At 35.3% G+C, this 18,318-nt stretch overlaps 1 protein-coding gene across 8 annotated transcripts in view; it reads right to left on the bottom strand.

The window, feature by feature from the left end:
• Nucleotides 1-18,318, bottom strand: part of ANKRD31 (ankyrin repeat domain 31) — a 146,598-nt gene that overhangs the window by 25,454 nt on the left and 102,826 nt on the right. For all 8 annotated transcript variants that reach the window (XM_073905319.1, XM_073905320.1, XM_073905324.1 and 5 more), the window contains 3 exons: nucleotides 16,369-16,456; nucleotides 11,115-11,211; nucleotides 4,073-5,069 (listed from right to left, as the gene is read on the bottom strand). In XM_073905319.1, the coding sequence (XP_073761420.1) occupies nucleotides 4,073-5,069; nucleotides 11,115-11,211; nucleotides 16,369-16,456 (1,182 nt within the window). The remainder of the gene's footprint in view (nucleotides 1-4,072; nucleotides 5,070-11,114; nucleotides 11,212-16,368; nucleotides 16,457-18,318) is intronic.

Here is an 18,318-nt window from a genome sequence, read left to right as displayed (position 1 = left end):
AAAATCAAAAGTGATTCTTTGAAAATATTAACAAAATCGACAAAGCCTTAGCTAGACTGACCAAGAAAAACAAGTGAAGAGACTCAAATTACTAAGGTCAACAATGAAAATGGGTACACTGCTACTGAACCAAGTGAAATAAAAAAGGATTACAAGAGAAACTATCAAGAATTCTATGCCAATAAATAAGACAAAATAGACAAATTTCTAGAAAGATAAAAACTACCAAAAATGATTCAAGAAGAGACAATTTGAAAAAACCTGTAAGTAAAGATACTGAATTAACACTAAAAAACTATCTACAAAAAAAAAATCCCAGTACAGATGGTTTCATTGCTGATTACTATCAAACATTTAAAGAAGACTTAAAACCAGTATTTTGTATTACCAATATTCCAAAAGATAGAAAAGGAGAAACACTTTTGTGAGACAAGTATTACCTTAATACCAAACCAGACAAATACAAGAAAACTACAGATCAATATCTTCAATAAATATGGATGCAAAAATCCTCAACAGCCTACTAGAAAACCAAATCCAGCAACACATAAAAAGATTATATACCATGACCAAGTATGATTTGTCTGCTTTCCCAGGAATGCAAGGTTGGTTTAATATCCAAATATCAAATAATGTTATACACTATATCAATAGAATGCAAACCAAAATCCACATGATCATCTCAATATATGTGGAAAGAACATCTGACAAAATCTAATACCCCTTCTGATAAAAACATTCAAGAAACTAGGAAAAGAAAGAACTTAGCCTGATAAAGGGCATTTATGAGAAAACCTATAGCTAACATTGTATTTAACAGTGAAAGACTAAATTTTTTCTAAGAAACATAGTTTTAGGGAAAAAAATAAGTTTGATCTTATTATTTTATTTCAACACTGTACTGGAGGTTTTAGCTAGTGCAGCCAAAAAAGAAATAAAAAGCATTCACAATGGAAAGAAAGTAAAACTGTCTTTATTTATAGACAACATGATCATCTATATAGAGAATCCAATGAAATCTCCAAAAATTTATAGGAAGTAGTGAGTTTAGCAAGGTTGTATGATAACATCTCAATATACAAAAAACAATTGTATTTCTACTTATTAGCAATAAACAACCAAAAATTAAAACTTAAAAATTGTCATATATAATACTATCAAAAACATGAAATACTTAGGGATAAATTTGATAAAAGACGTGAAAGACCTTTATATTGACTCCTACAACTGCTGGGAAAAAAAGAGAAGACCTAAATTAACAAGAGCTATATCAGGTTCATGGTTTACACAACTTAATATTGCTAAAATGTAATTTGTCTCAAAATTAGAGATTCGACTCAATACCATTAAAAATAATAGCACCCCTTTTTTAAAAAAAGAAACTGAAAAACTCACTCTAAAATTCATATGGGATTGCAAATGACCTAGAATAACCAAAACACTTTAGAAAAGGGAGAACAAAATTGGAGGACTAACACTACCTGATTTTTTAGAAAAGATTTTATTTATTTATTTGAGAGAGTGAGTGCGCATGCATAAGCAGGGAGGGGGCAGAGGGGGAGGGAGAGGGATAAGTCAACTCCATGCTGAGTGTGGAGCCTAACGTAGGGCTCAGTCTTATGACTCTGAGATCATGACCTAAGCTGAAACCAAGAGTCAGCTGCTTAACTGACTGAGTCACCAAGGTGCCCCAACACTACTGTGTAGTAACTGTACAATCAGTGTTACTGGTTCTAACACTTATTATAGAGCTACACAATCAAGATGGTATTCATAGTAAGACAAATAGATAAGTTAAACAGAATAGGGAGTCCAGAAATAGGCACATGTATGGAACAAAAGATTTTCTACAAAGGTGCAAATACAATTCAATAGAGGGTAATTTTTTCAACACATGTTGCTGGAAGCATTAAATATCCAAATTCAAAAACATGAATGGGGATCCTACTTTGTACCACATACAAAAATTAATGGATCATAAACCTAAATTCTAGGAGAAAATCTTTGTGACCTTGGGTTAGACAAAGAATTCTTAGATATGATACTAAAGAGCAAATTGCTAAGTTGGACTACATCAAAATTTTAAGCTTCTGTTCTTTATAATTTTGAGAGAATGAAAAGACAAGCCATAGACTAGGAGAAAATATTTGCAAAGTATATGTTTGATAAAGGACTTATATCCAAAATATACCAAAACAAATATCAAAACAAAATAAGAGAACAAGCAACTAATTAAAAAATGTGCAAATATTTGAAAAAAAGCTTCACCAAAGAATAAATATGGATGACAAATAGCATATGAAAAGATACTCAACATAACTAATCATTATTAAATGCAAATTAAAACCGCAATGATAAACTATTACACATACATACATATTACATACATACATCTACATTACATGTCATATGGCTAAAATTAACAGATTAATCATACTAAGTGTTAGCTAAGTAGGAATGTGGAGGAACTAGAATATTCATACACAGCTGGTGGGAATGTAATTTGTTACAAACAACTTTGGCAGTTTCTTAAAAAGTTAAATATATACTTACCATATATTTAATCCAGCCACTCCACTCCTATGTATTTACCCAAGGAAAGCAAAAGCCTGTGTCATACCAAAATTTGTACACCAAAGTTCATAGTAGTTTTATTTGTGATAGTTAACAACTGGAAACAACCTAAATGTCTATCACAGATGAAATGACAAATGAACTATGGTTTGTTCTATACACTACACAACAATAAAAAAGGAATTAACTACTTATACATGCTCTAATGGCGGTGATTCTCAAATAATTATGTTCAGAAAAAAGAAGCCAGACAAAAATGAATACATATGGTGTAATTCCAATTTTACAGAATTCTTAGACATGCAAGCTAAAGTACAGGGACAAGAAGCAGAACAGTAATTGTCTAGAGCTCAGCATGGGAAGAAAGGGGTATGAAGGAGGTATACAATATGGCAAAAAGAAACTTTTGGGGGTGATGCATATGTTCATTACCTTGTTTGTGGTCATGGTTTCACAGGTGTATACATATGTTAAAATCTGTCAAACTGCATAATTTAAATACATGTAGTGTATGTTAATCATATCTCAATAAAGCTGTTAAGAAATAGCTGAAATATGAAAAGTTATATTGAAACTTTATTATAGCTGATCCAGAGAAGTAGCCACAACTGTCAAAATTTGAGTTAACATAACTAATTTACTAACTAAAATCTGAGTTGCTCTGGCTAATCTGAAGTAGGTACTACTTAATAAACTGGTTGACAGGCAAGCGAACAGGAACATCAAGGGAACTGAGATCAAGCTACTAACTTGGTCTTTACACTACTGTTTGGAATTTTAAAATTAATTTTTTTTTGCTCCTAACTTATAAGTAAAGTTTATCAGGAAAAACCTTATTAACCAGAAATGGAAGGACTAGAAACAGTGGTCATTCACATTAAATTCCAGTTAGCCAGGACTGCTTTCTGTTCAACTGGTGATCCCTAAGCAAAGAAGCATTCTAGGACTCTTACAGTCACTGCCACTCCGAATTCCTCTTTCAAAAAGTGAATGTGGGCAAAGGAGAGAGGAAGCCTCTTTTGTAGCATTTCTAGTAGAACAATTTTTTTCCTTTTCTATTTTTATGCATTATGTGATATTGTTTTAATTGAGTCAGATTTATCCAAATTCCAAGTTACTTCTTGTTTCTAAATTGAGCTCCTATGGAAGAGGAATTTATGCCTATTCCTTATCAGGGGAAGCTTTAGCAGTATACAGTAATTCCCTAAACTCTGGAACCAAAGAAAGCTCCAATTTATTATGTTTATGTTGTTCTTAAATCCTTCCTGAGGCAATATAATTAATTCTGTCCTCAGAGCCCAAAGGTGCTTGTGACCAAAATGTATAGAGCAATCCTAAAAACATGATTTCACTAAGAACATAGTGGTATGTCCCTTCATTCAAGAAGCCCAGCCAAACCCTATTTCTCTAATTAGAGCTAAAAGCCTACACTTTTTGACAGCAACCTTTATTAACTTATTTATAAAATTCCATGATTTTAGAGAAAAAAATAGGATACCTGTGTTTTGAATTCCAGAATGTTATTTCCTGGGTTAATTCTTCCGAGTAATATCAGATCCTTTATCTGCATACATTTCTTCCTAGTGCTGTGGTTTAAAGGCTTTTTTATCATACGTTGATGGCCACACACAGAGGAAGAGTTCTGACTGTCATTAGCATGGGGAACAGCAAAAGCTGATTTTTTAAGATATGATTTTGTCTGATGCCCAGTACTGCTGCTGCCTAAGACATCAGTCCCTTGATGTGCCAGGGATTCTAATGTCCCCCTATGTTGTTGCTGGGAAGCTATTTTCCTCTTTCTTCTTTTTGGATCACAACTGGTAGGAGCCTGATCACAAATAAAAGTCGATGGATGGGCATCATTTTCAGCAAGTATGCTTGTAGTCTCTGAAATATTTAATGTACTAGTTACTGCTGAAGGACTACTATAGGATTTGTGCCCTTCGGCTGGAGTTTCTATAAGATCATTTTCTTTTTGCAAATGTTCTGCTTGAGCAATAAAGGCAACAGGTTGGGATGGTAATTTAATCTTCTTACTGCCCTCTGAATGTCTGGATTTTGATAACCCATCCAAGGTACAGTCATTGACATTTTGTTTAGAATTCAGTTCATTTCCAGAAAATTCTTCTCTTCTCACTGTTTCTGAGTTTACACAAGTGTTGGTATTTTGGCTGTCATTCCACATTTCCAGAGACAACTGTGTTTCTTGCATGCTTCCACAAATAAGGCCTACAGGAGAAAGTGAACCTGATTGGGGCTGCAATGAATTTTCCAGACTGGTAAGCTCTTGGCTTTCCTTTTCACTAGAGATTTCTGAGCTGGATGGCAGCTTCCTCAAACTAGGATCAGACAAAGATGTAATGTTTTTATAGTTTTGAATTTTCTGGCTAATTTTTTTCTGTTTTTTTGCCACAACTAAAAGGTTCTTCTGTCTTGTGGCCAAGTTAGCCAGTTGTTCTCTCAGGACTCCTTGCTTAAATGATTCTATGGACACCCTAGAGAAAGAAACAGAAAGAGAAAAAAATACAAAAACAGTAGAAAACTTTTTTTTAGTAGTCATTTAGATTTTAAAGATATTCTGTCTCAATTTAAATTTAATCAGCCCAAAGTACACAAGAGTCTATTTTTGCAATGAATTTCCTCTGAGAGGGAAATGACTCTTAAGGTGAATAAGACTGCCTTTTCATAGAGGTGATGGTGTGGTTATCCACATTTACATTATTTACCAGTTGTGAGTCAACTCTGAAAAACAAAACTCTCGCTGTTTAGTTGGAAGGTAGCAACTGATGGCCAAGGAAGAATACCATACTTTAAATTTGGAGTTTGCTTACCTCTTTATAGTGGAAAGGTGTATCAGGAAGTAACATTTGGGAATAAGTTCCACTTAAGTTCCCTTAGAGCTATGGAGAAGTGAGACTGTTTTGTGAGTAATACCTAGGCTAGACCTGAGAAATGTTAGTCCATCAAGTAATTACTGTAATTATACTTTAAAGCTGTACAGAGGGACTACCCAGATAAACATTATCCTGTGTGACTATAAGGGGATTGATTTTGAGAGAAAATGGCTGATCCATACACCTTTTTCTTTTGGTTATACCCACCCATTCTACAGTGACCTTCAGGATACTAGACTCTTTGTTTCCAGTAGTTCTCAAACTTTTTGGTCTTATGACTTTTTTATACTCTTAAAAATTTTTGAGGAACCCAAAGGGCTTTTGTTTATATGGGTGTATCTATTAATATTTACTGTTTTATAAAATAAGACAGAAAATTTTAGTATATGTGCTGCCGAAGCGAGCACAAAAACAGAAAATTTTAAAACACAAGAATATACAAGCATACATTCCATTAGCTATTAGAATAATGATGTCATCATAGTTCATGTGGCTTCTAGAAAATTTCATTACACACTCATGAGAGAATATGAGCCAAAAAGGCAAATAACATCTCAGTTTTATTATAAAAATAGTTTTGACTTCACACACCCCTTTAAATGGTCTCAGGACCCTCAGGGATCGCCCTTAAGCAGCTGCTTTAAGGGACAGCAATAGTATAGATATCTGTCTCTCCTATCACAGTTCAGAGTTGTTGATATTGAATTCCAAGCAGAATGGATGTTAAAGTGAGTAGCAGATGTAAGTGGAAGAAGCAGCAAGAAGTTAGATAAGCAAACAAGTAGTAGCATAAAATGCAAGAACCTGGACAGAGGAGAAAGAAAAAAATTAGTAATATCACATTTAAAACAGAGTTCAGACAGAAAAATAAAAGTGCATTTCAGATTACAAGATTTTAAGTCTTACAGCAATATTAATAAGGATTTACACACCTGCAAACCCAACTGATCAGAAACTTTCCAAAATTCTCAGTATATTGTTAATCATAGGACATAAAAGAAAATAGAAGCTAGCCTTCTCCAAAGCCTTCTAGAAAATATCCTGCAGTCAATTACCCACCTATAGGTCTTTTAAGCTCACTTGCATTATACTGACAGGAAAATAGGAAATAGACATGAATTTGTGATACTTATTCACTGCAGGGAAAAACAAAATGAAGACAGAAGATTTATAAATGAAAACAGAAAACTGATTTTTAAATAAGTTCAGAAAAAAAATGGAATAGGCAATAGATGTCAAATGTTTACAAGAATATAAAGGAAATTAGAAAGAGCACATGTAAATAAATAATGTCAAGAAGGTATCTACAATCCCATATTCACGGCAGCATTATTAACAACAGCCAAGACATGGAAACAACCTACATGTCCATCAAAGGATAAATAAATAAAATGTGGTATGTACACACACACACACACACACACAAATATTATTCAGCCATGAAAAAGAAAGAAATCCTGCCATTTTTGACAACAATGCACAGACCTTGAGAGCATTATATCAGGTGAAATAAGTCAGAAACAGAAAAACAAATACTGTATGGTCTCACTTATATGTGGAATCTAAAAAACCACAAAAAACTGAACCCATAGATACAGAGAACAGTTTGGTGGTTGCCAGAGGTGGAAGGTGGAGGGTGGGTGAAATGGGTGAAGGGAGCCAAAAGGTACAAACATCCAGTAATAAAATAGGTAAGTCATGGGGATGTAATGTACAGCATGGTGACTATAGTTAATAATACTGTATTGTATATTTGAAAGTTGCTAAGAGAGTAAATCTTAAAAGTTCTCATTGTTGAGAAAAGAGAGGCATATATAGCTAAGTCTATGAAAAACTAATAGAAATAATGCCCAAAGAAAAAAAAATAACTTTTTTTATTATTATGTTCAAGTAGTCAGTATATAGTACATCATTAGTTTTTGATGTAGTGTTCAACAATTCATTAGTTGTGTATAACACATCTTTCTCAAGAAAAGGACCAAAAGCAGTATATAACCAATATCATCAAGATGAAACCTCTTAAAAACTCTAAGAAGTTTAGAAATACACAAAACTAAATAATATACATGGTTACACTGCTTGGAAAGATGACATTTGTGATAGCAAAAGAAAAATTTGTAATGTAAAAAATCTGAGTTCACTACAGAAAGAAATTTATTCTGGGGGGAAAAAAAGAAATTTATTTTGGGGATTCATGACCAGAGACACTTTCATAAAATTCTTGGCTGTACACAACTTTTTAAGATACTAAAATGTCTTAAAGGACCCAAATAAATAAAATCACGAATGAAAGAGGAGAGATTGCAACCAACACCAAAGAAATACAATTATAAGAACATATTATGAGCAACTATATGCCAGCAAATTAGATAATCTGGAAGAAATGGATGCATTCCTAGAGACATATAAACTACCAAAACTAAACCAGGAAGAAATAGAAAACCTGAACAGACCCATAACCAGTAAGGAAATTGAAGGAGTAATCAAAAATCTCCCAAGAAACAAGAGTCCAGGGCCAGATGGCTTCCCAGGGGAATTCTACCAAACATTTAAAGAAGAATTAATACCTATTCTGAAACTGTTCCAAAAAATAGAAATGGAAGGAAACTTCCAAACTCATTTTATGAGGCCAGCAATGCCTTGATCCCAAACTAAAGACCCCACTGAAAAGGAGAAATACAGACCAATACCCCTGACGAACGTGGATGTAAAAGTTCTCACCAAAATACTAGCCAACACGATCCAACAGTACATTAAAAGGATTATTCACCACGACCAAGTGGGATTTATTCCTGGGCTGCAAGGTTGGTTCAACATCCACAAATCATTCAATGTGATACAATACATTAATAAAAGAAAGAACAAGAACCATATGATCCCCTCAATAGGTGCAGAAAAAGCATCTGACAAAGTACAGCATCCTTTCTTGAATAAAACTCTTCACAGTGTAGTGATAGAGGGTACATACTTCAATATCATAAAAGTCATCTATGAAAAACCCACAGCGAATATCATTCTCAATGGGGAAAAACTGAGAGCTTTTCCCCTAAGGTCAGGAACATGGAGGGATGTCCACTACCACCACTGCTATTCAACATAGTACTAGAAGTCCTAGCCTCAGCAATCAGACAACAAAAAGAAATAAAAGGCATCCGAATCGGCAAAGTCAAACTCTCACTCTTTGCAGATGATACGATACTTCATGTGGAAAACCCAAAAGACTCCACCCCAAACTGCTAGAACTCAACAGGAATTCTGTAAAGTGGCAGGATATAAAATCAATGCACAGAAATCGTTGGCATTTCTATACACCAACAACAAGACAGAAGAAAGAGAAATTATGGAGTTGATCCCATTTACAATTGCACCCAAAACCATAAGATACCTAGGAATAAATCTAACCAAAGAGGCAAAGAATCTGTACTCAGAAAACTATAGAATCCTCATGAAAGAAACTGAGGAAGACACAAAGAAATGGAAAAATGTTCCATGCTCATGGATTGAAAGAACAAATATTGTGAAAATGTCTATGCTACCTAGAGCAATCTACACAGTTAATGCATCCCTTATCAAAATACCATCAACTTTTTTCAAAGAAATGGAACAAATAATCCTAAAATTTATAATGGAATATAAATTTCAACAGAAACTGAAAAATACTGGGTGCCTGGATGGCTCAGTCATTAAGCGTCTGCCTTTGGCTCAGGTCATGATCCCAGAGTCCTGGGATCAAGTCCCGCACCGGGCTGCCTGCTCCATGGGAAGCCTGCTTCTCCCTCTCCAACTCCCCCTGCTTGTGTTCCCTCTCTCACTGTGTGTCTTTCTCTGTCAAATAAATAAATAAAATCTTAAAAAAAAAATTGAAAAACACTGAATATATTTCAACATTCCTCTGGCTATTCCAAATAGCCAGAGGAATGTTGAAAAAGAAAAGCAAAGTGGGTGGCATCACAATTTCGGACTTCAAGCTCTATTACAAAGCTGTCATCATCAAGACAGTATGGTACTGGCACAAAAACAGACACATAGATCCATGGAACAGAATAGAGAACCCAGAAATGGACCCTCAACTCTATGGTCAACTAATCTTCGACAAAGCAGGAAAGAATATCCAATGGAAAAAAGACAGTCTCTTCAACAAATGGTGCTGGGAAAATTGGACAGCCACATGCAGAAGAATGAAACTGGACCAATTCCCTACACCACACACAAAACAGACTCAAAATGGATGAAAGACCTAAATGTGAGACAAGAATCCATCAAAATCCTTGAGGAGAACACAGGGAGCAATCTCTTTGACCTCAGCCATAGCAACTTCTTCCTAGAAACATCTCCAAAGGCAAGGGAAGCAAGGGCAAATGGGACTTCATTAAGATTAAAAGCTTTTGCACAGCAAAGAAAACAGTCAACAAGATCAAAAGACAACCTACAGAATGGGAGAAGATATTTGCAAATGACATATCAGATAAAGGGCTAGTATCCAAAATCTATAAAGAGCTTGTCAAACTCAACACCCAAAGAACAAATAATCCAATTGAGCAATGGGCAGAAGACATGAACAGACATTTCTGCAAAGAAGACATCCAAATGACCAACAGACACATGAAAAAGTGCTCAACATCACTTGGCATCAGGGAAATACAAATCAAAACCTCAATGAGCTACCACCTCACACCCGTCAGAATGGCTAAAATTAACAAGTCAGGAAATGACAGATGTTGGTGAGGATGGGGAGAAAGGGGAACCCTCCTACACTGTTGGTGGGAATGCAAGCTGGTGCAGCCGCTCTGGAAAACAGTATGGAGGTTCCTCAAAAAGTTGAAAATAGAGCTACCCTATGACCCAGCAATTAGACTACTAGGGATTTACCCCAAAGATACAAATGTAGAATCTGAAGGGGCACGTGCACCCCAATGTTTATAGCAGCAATATCCACAATAGCCAAACTATGGAAAGAGCCGAGGCGCCCCCAATAGACAAATGGATAAAGAAGATGTGGCATATATACACAATGGAATATTATGCAGCCATAAAAAAACAGAAATCTTGCCATTTGCAATGACATGGATGGAACTAGAAGGTGTTATGCTAAGTGAAATAAGTGAATCAGAGAAAGACAATTATCATATGTTCTCAGTGATATGAAGAATTTGGGAAACAAGACAGAGGATCATAGGGGAAGGGAGGGAAAAATGAAACAAAATGAAACCAGAGAGGGAGACAAACCATAAAAGACTCTTAATCTCAGGAAACAAACTGATGGTTGCTGGAGTGGAGGGGGGTGGGAGGGATGGGGTGACTGGGTGATGGACATTGGGGAGGGTATTTGCTATGGTGAGTGCTCTGAGTTGTGTAAGACTGTTTAATCACAGACCTATACCTCTGAAACAAATAATATATGTTAATAAAAATATTTTTGAAAAAGATACTAAAATATCTTTTTCTGAATATTTCAAGTAATAAAATAGAAAAATATCTTTCTGGGAAGTACAATTCTCCATGGAGGTAACAGATTAGATGACCTCATAAAGTCATTCTTTGGTTCTAAACAACATTTGTACTCCCAAGAAATTCTAGATCTAACTATTGTACCTAAAAAGGGATAAATTATGAAAACTCTAAAGCATTCCTATTTTTTTCACTCACCTGTATTTTTTAGCCAGATCATCCCTTTCTGCTTTCTGTTTGGCAAGCACATTATCCATAACCTCTTTTATCTCTAACATCTTTTCAATGTATTGTTCTGGAAACATGGTAATAAAATATAAAGTCAGTTAAATGAGAGATAGCAAACGTTAAATTTGATCACACAGGACTCAGCCTTACTGTTACTCTTAAAAAGCCATTATTTTCCTATCCTGCTCCCTAATATCAGTGGCCCAGATATATAAATCAAGGCTCATTGAATTATGCCACCCTATGAAAGTACCCTGAATACGGCAGGCCAGCCTGAGTTCTAATCCTGCTACTCCACTAAGCTTTGTGGTCTTGGACATGTCACATGACCTCTATGGTCACCTTCCTTATCTGTGAAAAGAGGTTAGTAAAGATAAATAGGAAAATAAATATTTTGTTAAAATTACTTTTTAAAATATAAAAGGAATACGTTGTAAAAAAATTTTTCAAACAACATGAATGTTAACACAGAAGAAAAATAACCCCCTGCTTCTCCTCTTTTTTCACTCCACAAAAGAGACTACCATTAATACTTTGGTAGCAGTGTGTTTATTTGTGGTGTAAAAGTTTTTAATATATTTAATGTATTATTCTATATATTTATATTATATGTAACTATATATTATATGTACTTAAAAATAAGAAGGATGCTATCAGTTCTTGTTCTCTACACTTAATACTTAGATAGGACTATATGATATCTAGGTTACTTAAAGATGTAGTATATAAAATTACTTTTACAATAATTACTTAAAATTTTCTTACTTTCTTCCACTACTTCCTAATTAAAGGCATCATGACCTCCCTCACCCATCACAAATCCACAAGATTTACACATAAATGTCAATTATGTCCAAATTCAGATTCCCAAGCAGTAAATGGAAAGGCTTAGATGAATACATTTCACCTCTTTTAAGTTACTTGTTATTTATTTCAGTTTTGGCTTTGTTTCTTAAGTTTTTTCCTTTTTTAGACCAATGCATATTTTTCTAGATAATTTAACTAGAGAAAATCAGTGGTGGGAAATGAAATCAAGTTCAGAGTAGGAATTTGTTCCCTTTGCAAATCAGACAAATAATTTGATCAGTATAGAGTCAGTGTTCCCAGAGTAGTTTCTGTCTTGTTAATATTATGACTGAGAATTAATCTCATATGATGCATGTGCCAAAAAAGGGGGGAAACCTGGATGATCATGAAAAATTTAGATATAAATTTGTTTGGCAGATTTGACATTATTTAATAAAAGATGTTCACACTATGTACCCTGTCACATTGGGTTTTTCTTTTTTCTTTTAAAGATTTTATTCATTTATTTGAGAGAGAGAGAGAGAACAAGCAGAGGGAGGGGCAGAGGGAGAGGGAGTAACAGACTCCCCGCTGAGTAGGGGGCCTGATGTGGGACTCAATTTCAGGACCCTGGGATCATGACCTGAGCTGAAGGCAGACACTTAACCAACTGAACCACCCAGGCGCCCACACTGGGTTTTTCTAACTGAAATTTAAATCACAGGTAAAAATAACATTATCATAGTAACCTAGAAGATTCTATATGTTTCTATAAAAAAGGATATAAAGAATTTTACATTAGAGACCCTGGGTGGCTCAGTCAGTTAAGCATCTGCCTTTGGCTCAAGTCATGATCCCAGGGTCCTGGGATCAAGTCCTGCATTGGGCTCCTTGCTCAGCAGGGAGCCTGCTTCTCCCTCTGCTTGTGCGCTCTCTCTCTCTCAAATAAATAAATAAAATCTTTAAAAAAAAAAGAATTTTACATTAACTTGATACTATATACTTAGTTGCCAGATACATTAATCATTGATATCTTAGAGAAAACCTAGAAATTGCCCTAATATATGTAAGATTTTAATATATGGTAATAAGGCATTAGAGAAACAAGGATGACAGAAATTATTCAACAAATAAGAGGCAAATAGAGTAGTAATATGGAGGTGGGAGACTCTAGTCTATCCTTATCTTGTGCCACATGTGGAAAAGAGATTTCAAATGAATAAAAGAGTTAAAACACTTAATAAAAAATAACATACGAAATGTTCAAAAAGTAAACATTTTTCTGGTCTGTTTGGTTGAGGCATTAAAGATATCTGATATCCAAGTGAATGCAAGACATCTATAAGAAAAACTTACAAAGAAATGTACACAATGGGATTCATTATTCTTGGATCCCTCAGCCAGATCAAAAATATAGAAGGTGTCAGAATAAGGAGGTGGTGAATTTGTAAAGATACTTCAGAGAGCTACTGCTCAACTGGATGGGAATTTCCAATATGAGTAGCCAAAGGGAGAGGTGAGGTTTCTCTCCTTTAGGAGAGAAAGGCTAACAGGGGCGGGGGTGGGGAGTCTCTCAAGAAGAGAGTAGTAACTTTCTTTTGAGGTGATGATGGACTCACACCTGGCTTCCTCCTTGAACACCTAGAGGTTGAGATCCTGCAGAGCAAGACTTTTGGACAGCTGGGGAAAGGGAAAGTTGCTGCTAGAGATTAACTGTCCTCCCTTCTAACCACAGGTCCAGAGTGCCAGGATCCTGACAACTTGGTGTGGAGCCTGCCCTGTGATCCTACGATGGCTTCTCCCTCAGAGAAAGAACCTGTATAGGGTGGGACACCAAAAAAAAAAAAAAAAAGAAAAAGAAAAAGAAAAAAGAAAGGAGGAAGGAAGGAGGGAGGGAGTAAGGAGGAGGGAAGAAGGAGGAGGAGGAAACTGAGAGGAGCCAGGGAAAGGAAAATGTGCTGTCCTGCCACACAGAAGCCAGACAGAAGCTTCAGAACAGCCTCAGAAAACTGCTCTGAAGACACTAAGTTTTAGACATTTGCCAAGGATTGATGGAGTCAATGCAGTCAGTATTTAGTTACTAGCCAAGAACTCTAAAGTCCCATTGCCTTCCTCTCCCCCGTTAAAGGGCAGTGAGACGAAAATAAAGGGATCCTGACTAAAAAGAATTAAATTAAGTTATGAAGCATAGGGATGGGGAGGGGAGAAAAGTTTCTAATCTTAAAAGCATTAAAAGAAATAGCAAAGGAAAGGCTGATACATTTTACTATACAGAATTTGAAAATATATGTACTTAAGCATAAATTAACATGTTACACATAAAAAGACAGTTAAGTAGCTGAAAAACATATTTACAGCAGTTAAGGCAGAAAAGGGGTCAATAACCTGATTACATAAAATGGTTCCTATTTATTAATAGACAAACAGGAATAGTCAATTCACAAAGCAGGAAATAAAACTAGAGAAAAAATACCACTAATAATCAATAAGGCAAGTGAAAATATGAGGCATTAGGCATTCTTGTTATTAAACTACTAAAATTAATTTAAATGAAAATACTGAAGCTGTTAGCAGTGTAAAGGAAAACAAACACTAATGTGTGTTGGTGAAAGTGCAAATTAAATTAGTATCTAATACTTTATGAAACAATTTATCAATACAAATCAATAGATTTAAAAATATTTATATATTTTTGACCCAGTAGTTCCAATTCTGTTAATATTTTTTTTTAAGATTTTATTTATTTGACAGAGAGAGAGAGAGCGCGCGCACAAGCAGGGGGAGCGGCAGGCAGAGGGTGAGGGAGAAGCAGGCTCCCTGCTGAGCAGGGAGCCCTATGTGGGGCTCCATCCCAGGCCCCAGAGATCATGACCTGAGCCAAAGGCAGCCGCTTAACTGACTGAGCCACCCAGGCACCCCAATTCTGTTAATATTTCCTAAGAACGATATATGCTATAGAATAGCAAAAAATTTTAAAAATGTAAATTTTTTCTCAACAAAAAGAGAAAAATTAAGCCCTGGAACATTTACAGAACAGGATACTACGTACCACTAAGAAAAACAGCTCTGGGGGAAAAATGTTAAAATGGCAAATTTGGCATGATCCAAACTATGTTTTTAATATTTTAGTGAGGTATAACTGCATAGCTAATTTTTTTTTAATATTTAATTTTTTATTTGAGAGAGACAGAGATAGTGAGAGAGAGCTTGAGCAGGAAGGAGGGGGAGAAGCAGACACCCCATGGAGCAGGGAGCCCTATGCGGGGCTCGATCCCAGGACCCTGGGATCATGACCTGAGCTGAAGGCAGACGCTTAACCATCTGAGCCACGCAGGCGCCCCTGCATAGCTAAATTCTTAGAAAAAGAAAGGAAACAAATATTGTGGTGGGACAGTAGGTAATTTTAGCATATTTTTTCATCTTTATTATTTTTTGAAGTATATTTATATGCCTTTTTAATAAAAAAATTATAAAATTAGGAAATTCACCTTAGGGGTATAAGACATTATAAATACTAAATAAAATATATGAACTATTCACATTTGTTTGAGGGTATAAGTTATTTTGTATTATTTTCCTCAAATCATAACATGTACCATATAGTAGGCCAAGATGAAAGGCAGAATGGGTATAATTTAAAAGGAAATAATTTTTTAAAGACTGTACAGTATGGACTAGGACAAGAGATGAACTAATAGTTGTATCCTGTTACACAAAAGATTGATAAAATATTTCAAATTACTTTTTAGCTAACTACTTAAACATTCAGATCTGCAACTATCAGGAGCTAATTTCTACCTTGTAAGTCAGAACTCAAGAAAACACAAGTGTGATCTATCAAAGATTTGCAAATAGTCACTGAAATTTTAAGAAATTCAGATTATTAGGTCAGGAATCAAAGTCAAATTTACCATTTTGAATCACTAGTGTTTTGTAAACAGGAAGACATCTATGCAGTGAGACATTTACCTGGTCTATCTGTTCATCTGAAAGGTATGAGGATTTGCCCTACTTGAGTCACAACTGCCTATTCCTTTACTGATCTGTTTTTAAGGGTTACCATAGTTGGGTGAAGTTGACGAGCTAAGGAGCAAAATAATCTCATCTCTAGTCACTATCTTACACTTTTTTTTCCACATCTTCATCTAAACATATCACCAGTAGTAGCTTATCTCTGATCATGGTTCTAAGTATCTCTCATTTTACTCATGCTATACCTTGAGTCTAGAAGTATCTTGATCAACAATTACACTAACTACTGGTTTGCATAAATGACTTATAATGCCCAATTCCTGGCACTTTATTATCACATAAAAAAAAAGTTTACTTTTCAGCCACCATAAGTAAGCTCTGACATAAACCTGTACCTTAAGAAGCAGAGGGAGCAATGACCTTGGATGTATGAAATAATCAAACTTGAGTATGGGTCCATATTTACCTGCATCTTCAGGGGTTCTTATTTCAAATTCTAGTAAATTTTCTTGTTTTTCTTCTATATCTTGTAGAATAGCACTGATGGTCTGATGCTATCAGATAAAAACATTAAAAACTTCATTACAAGAAGGTAGATATTTCTGATACACAATTGTCAAATGCACAGTAAAAGTGCTAAAGAAAGTGCTGCTAAAATGCTCATTTCACTTTATGTTCGAAATGTATTCATGCTTTGTTTAAACTTAACTGTATAAATGTTGTGTATTTGTGGGGAACAAGTAAACCTAAGTATTTTGATTTATGTAGCAGATCTACTCCTGGTAAACAGAACATATGAGTAGCAGCCATATAAAGGTTCATAATTTCTCACTGACTTCTGTTATAATCATAGCTGTAGGTGATAAAAGAACAACTCAGCACATAATATTTAAAGGTCACATATATGCAATAAGTACACTTTAAGGCTTTATGACTATCACTGTACACTATTAAAATCTCCCACATAATCCTAAAAATACAAAACACTACTCTCTCATGCACAAATGGGAATTAAGGCCACCTTTCCATGCCCTTGTTAGTACTGACTGTCCTGCCTAGAATGTCTTCAATTTACTTTGCCCAGATTCATCTCTTTCTTATGAGAGAAGTAATCATGGAGTGGATTCTGGAACTAGACTGCCTGGGTGTGAATTCTGACTTCACCTCTTCCTAGCTGGGTGGCTCCAGCATGTTACTTCTCCTCTCCTTGCCTGAATAGAGTAACACATGTAAAATGCTTCGGGCAGTGCCAGCAAAACACAAGAGTTCAATAAGTTCGCTTATTATTATATAAAACCCGAATCATACATGAAACCTCTGGCTAATCTAATTCATATGGATTTCTCCTTTTTCAGAATTGGTTAAGAATTTTGGTGATATAGGGGCGCCTGGGTGGCTCAGTCGTTAAGCGTCTGCCTTAGGCTCAGGTCATGATCCCAGGGTCCTGGGATCGAGCCCCGCATCGGGCTCTCTGCTCCGCGGGAAGCCTGCTTCTCCCTCTCCCACTCTCCCTGCTTGTGTTCCCTCTCTCACTGTGTCTCTCTCTGTCAAATAAATAAATAAAATCTTTAGGAAAAAAAAAAGAATTTTGGTGGTATATAATTTAGCATTAATATATATAATGTCTTACACATTATATTTCTCTATCAAGAAAATAACATCTTATAGGCAGGAGCATAGCTTTTATATTTGTGAACAGTTCCCACACAGTTGGATATATAGCTGGCGCTCAATAAACAAAGACTGATGGACTGACTCATATTACCTATCCTTTGATATATTCTCAATATACATTCATTTAAACAATATGACAGTCCTCAAAGCCTTCTAAAGTACATTGCCCTGAAATTTTACTTTGGTGCCTACAGGGACATGAAAAATGCACATAATAAAACCATCCAATTATGTGGAAAAGCAATCTTACTGCTGTCATTTATGAAATGCATCAGAGCAGAACTATAAAACATAAATATGCAAAACAAACAAAATGAGATTTATCTCTTTTTACAATGAATGGCTATAAAAGCAAACTAAAGGTCTGAATCTGAGCCAGGTCAGGATAAAGAAAACATTTTTTTGGTGCTGATTTTCCATTTTGCTTTGCTCATATTGTGGATGCACTCAGTCTTGGCTACCATGGGCAACAACCTTCAACTCCACACCAGCTTTGCCTTCCATCATGAAGGGGCCAGTATAACCTTCCCTCCAAGATCCCCCTTCTTAGTCCTTCATTACTGCTTTTTTATCTTAAAAAGAAATACCAAAAAACCCAACCTATGATCTGTCTTTGGAACAAACAGCTTTAGACAGTTTATACTGTGCTTATGGAAAGCTTCACTATAATTTTATTCCAAATTTCCTATTTTTCATGGCAGGATCATCTTTGACTCTGATACCTCTCTTACAATTTTGTACA

Source organism: Callorhinus ursinus, unplaced genomic scaffold (genome assembly GCF_003265705.2).
Source record: "Callorhinus ursinus isolate GAN/ISIS: 27379988/994484 unplaced genomic scaffold, GSC_fseal_2.0 scaffold23, whole genome shotgun sequence".
Classification (NCBI taxonomy): Eukaryota; Metazoa; Chordata; class Mammalia; order Carnivora; family Otariidae; genus Callorhinus; species Callorhinus ursinus.
Note: the sequence above shows the minus strand (reverse complement) of the source record. Positions and strands in the feature narration are given on the sequence as shown.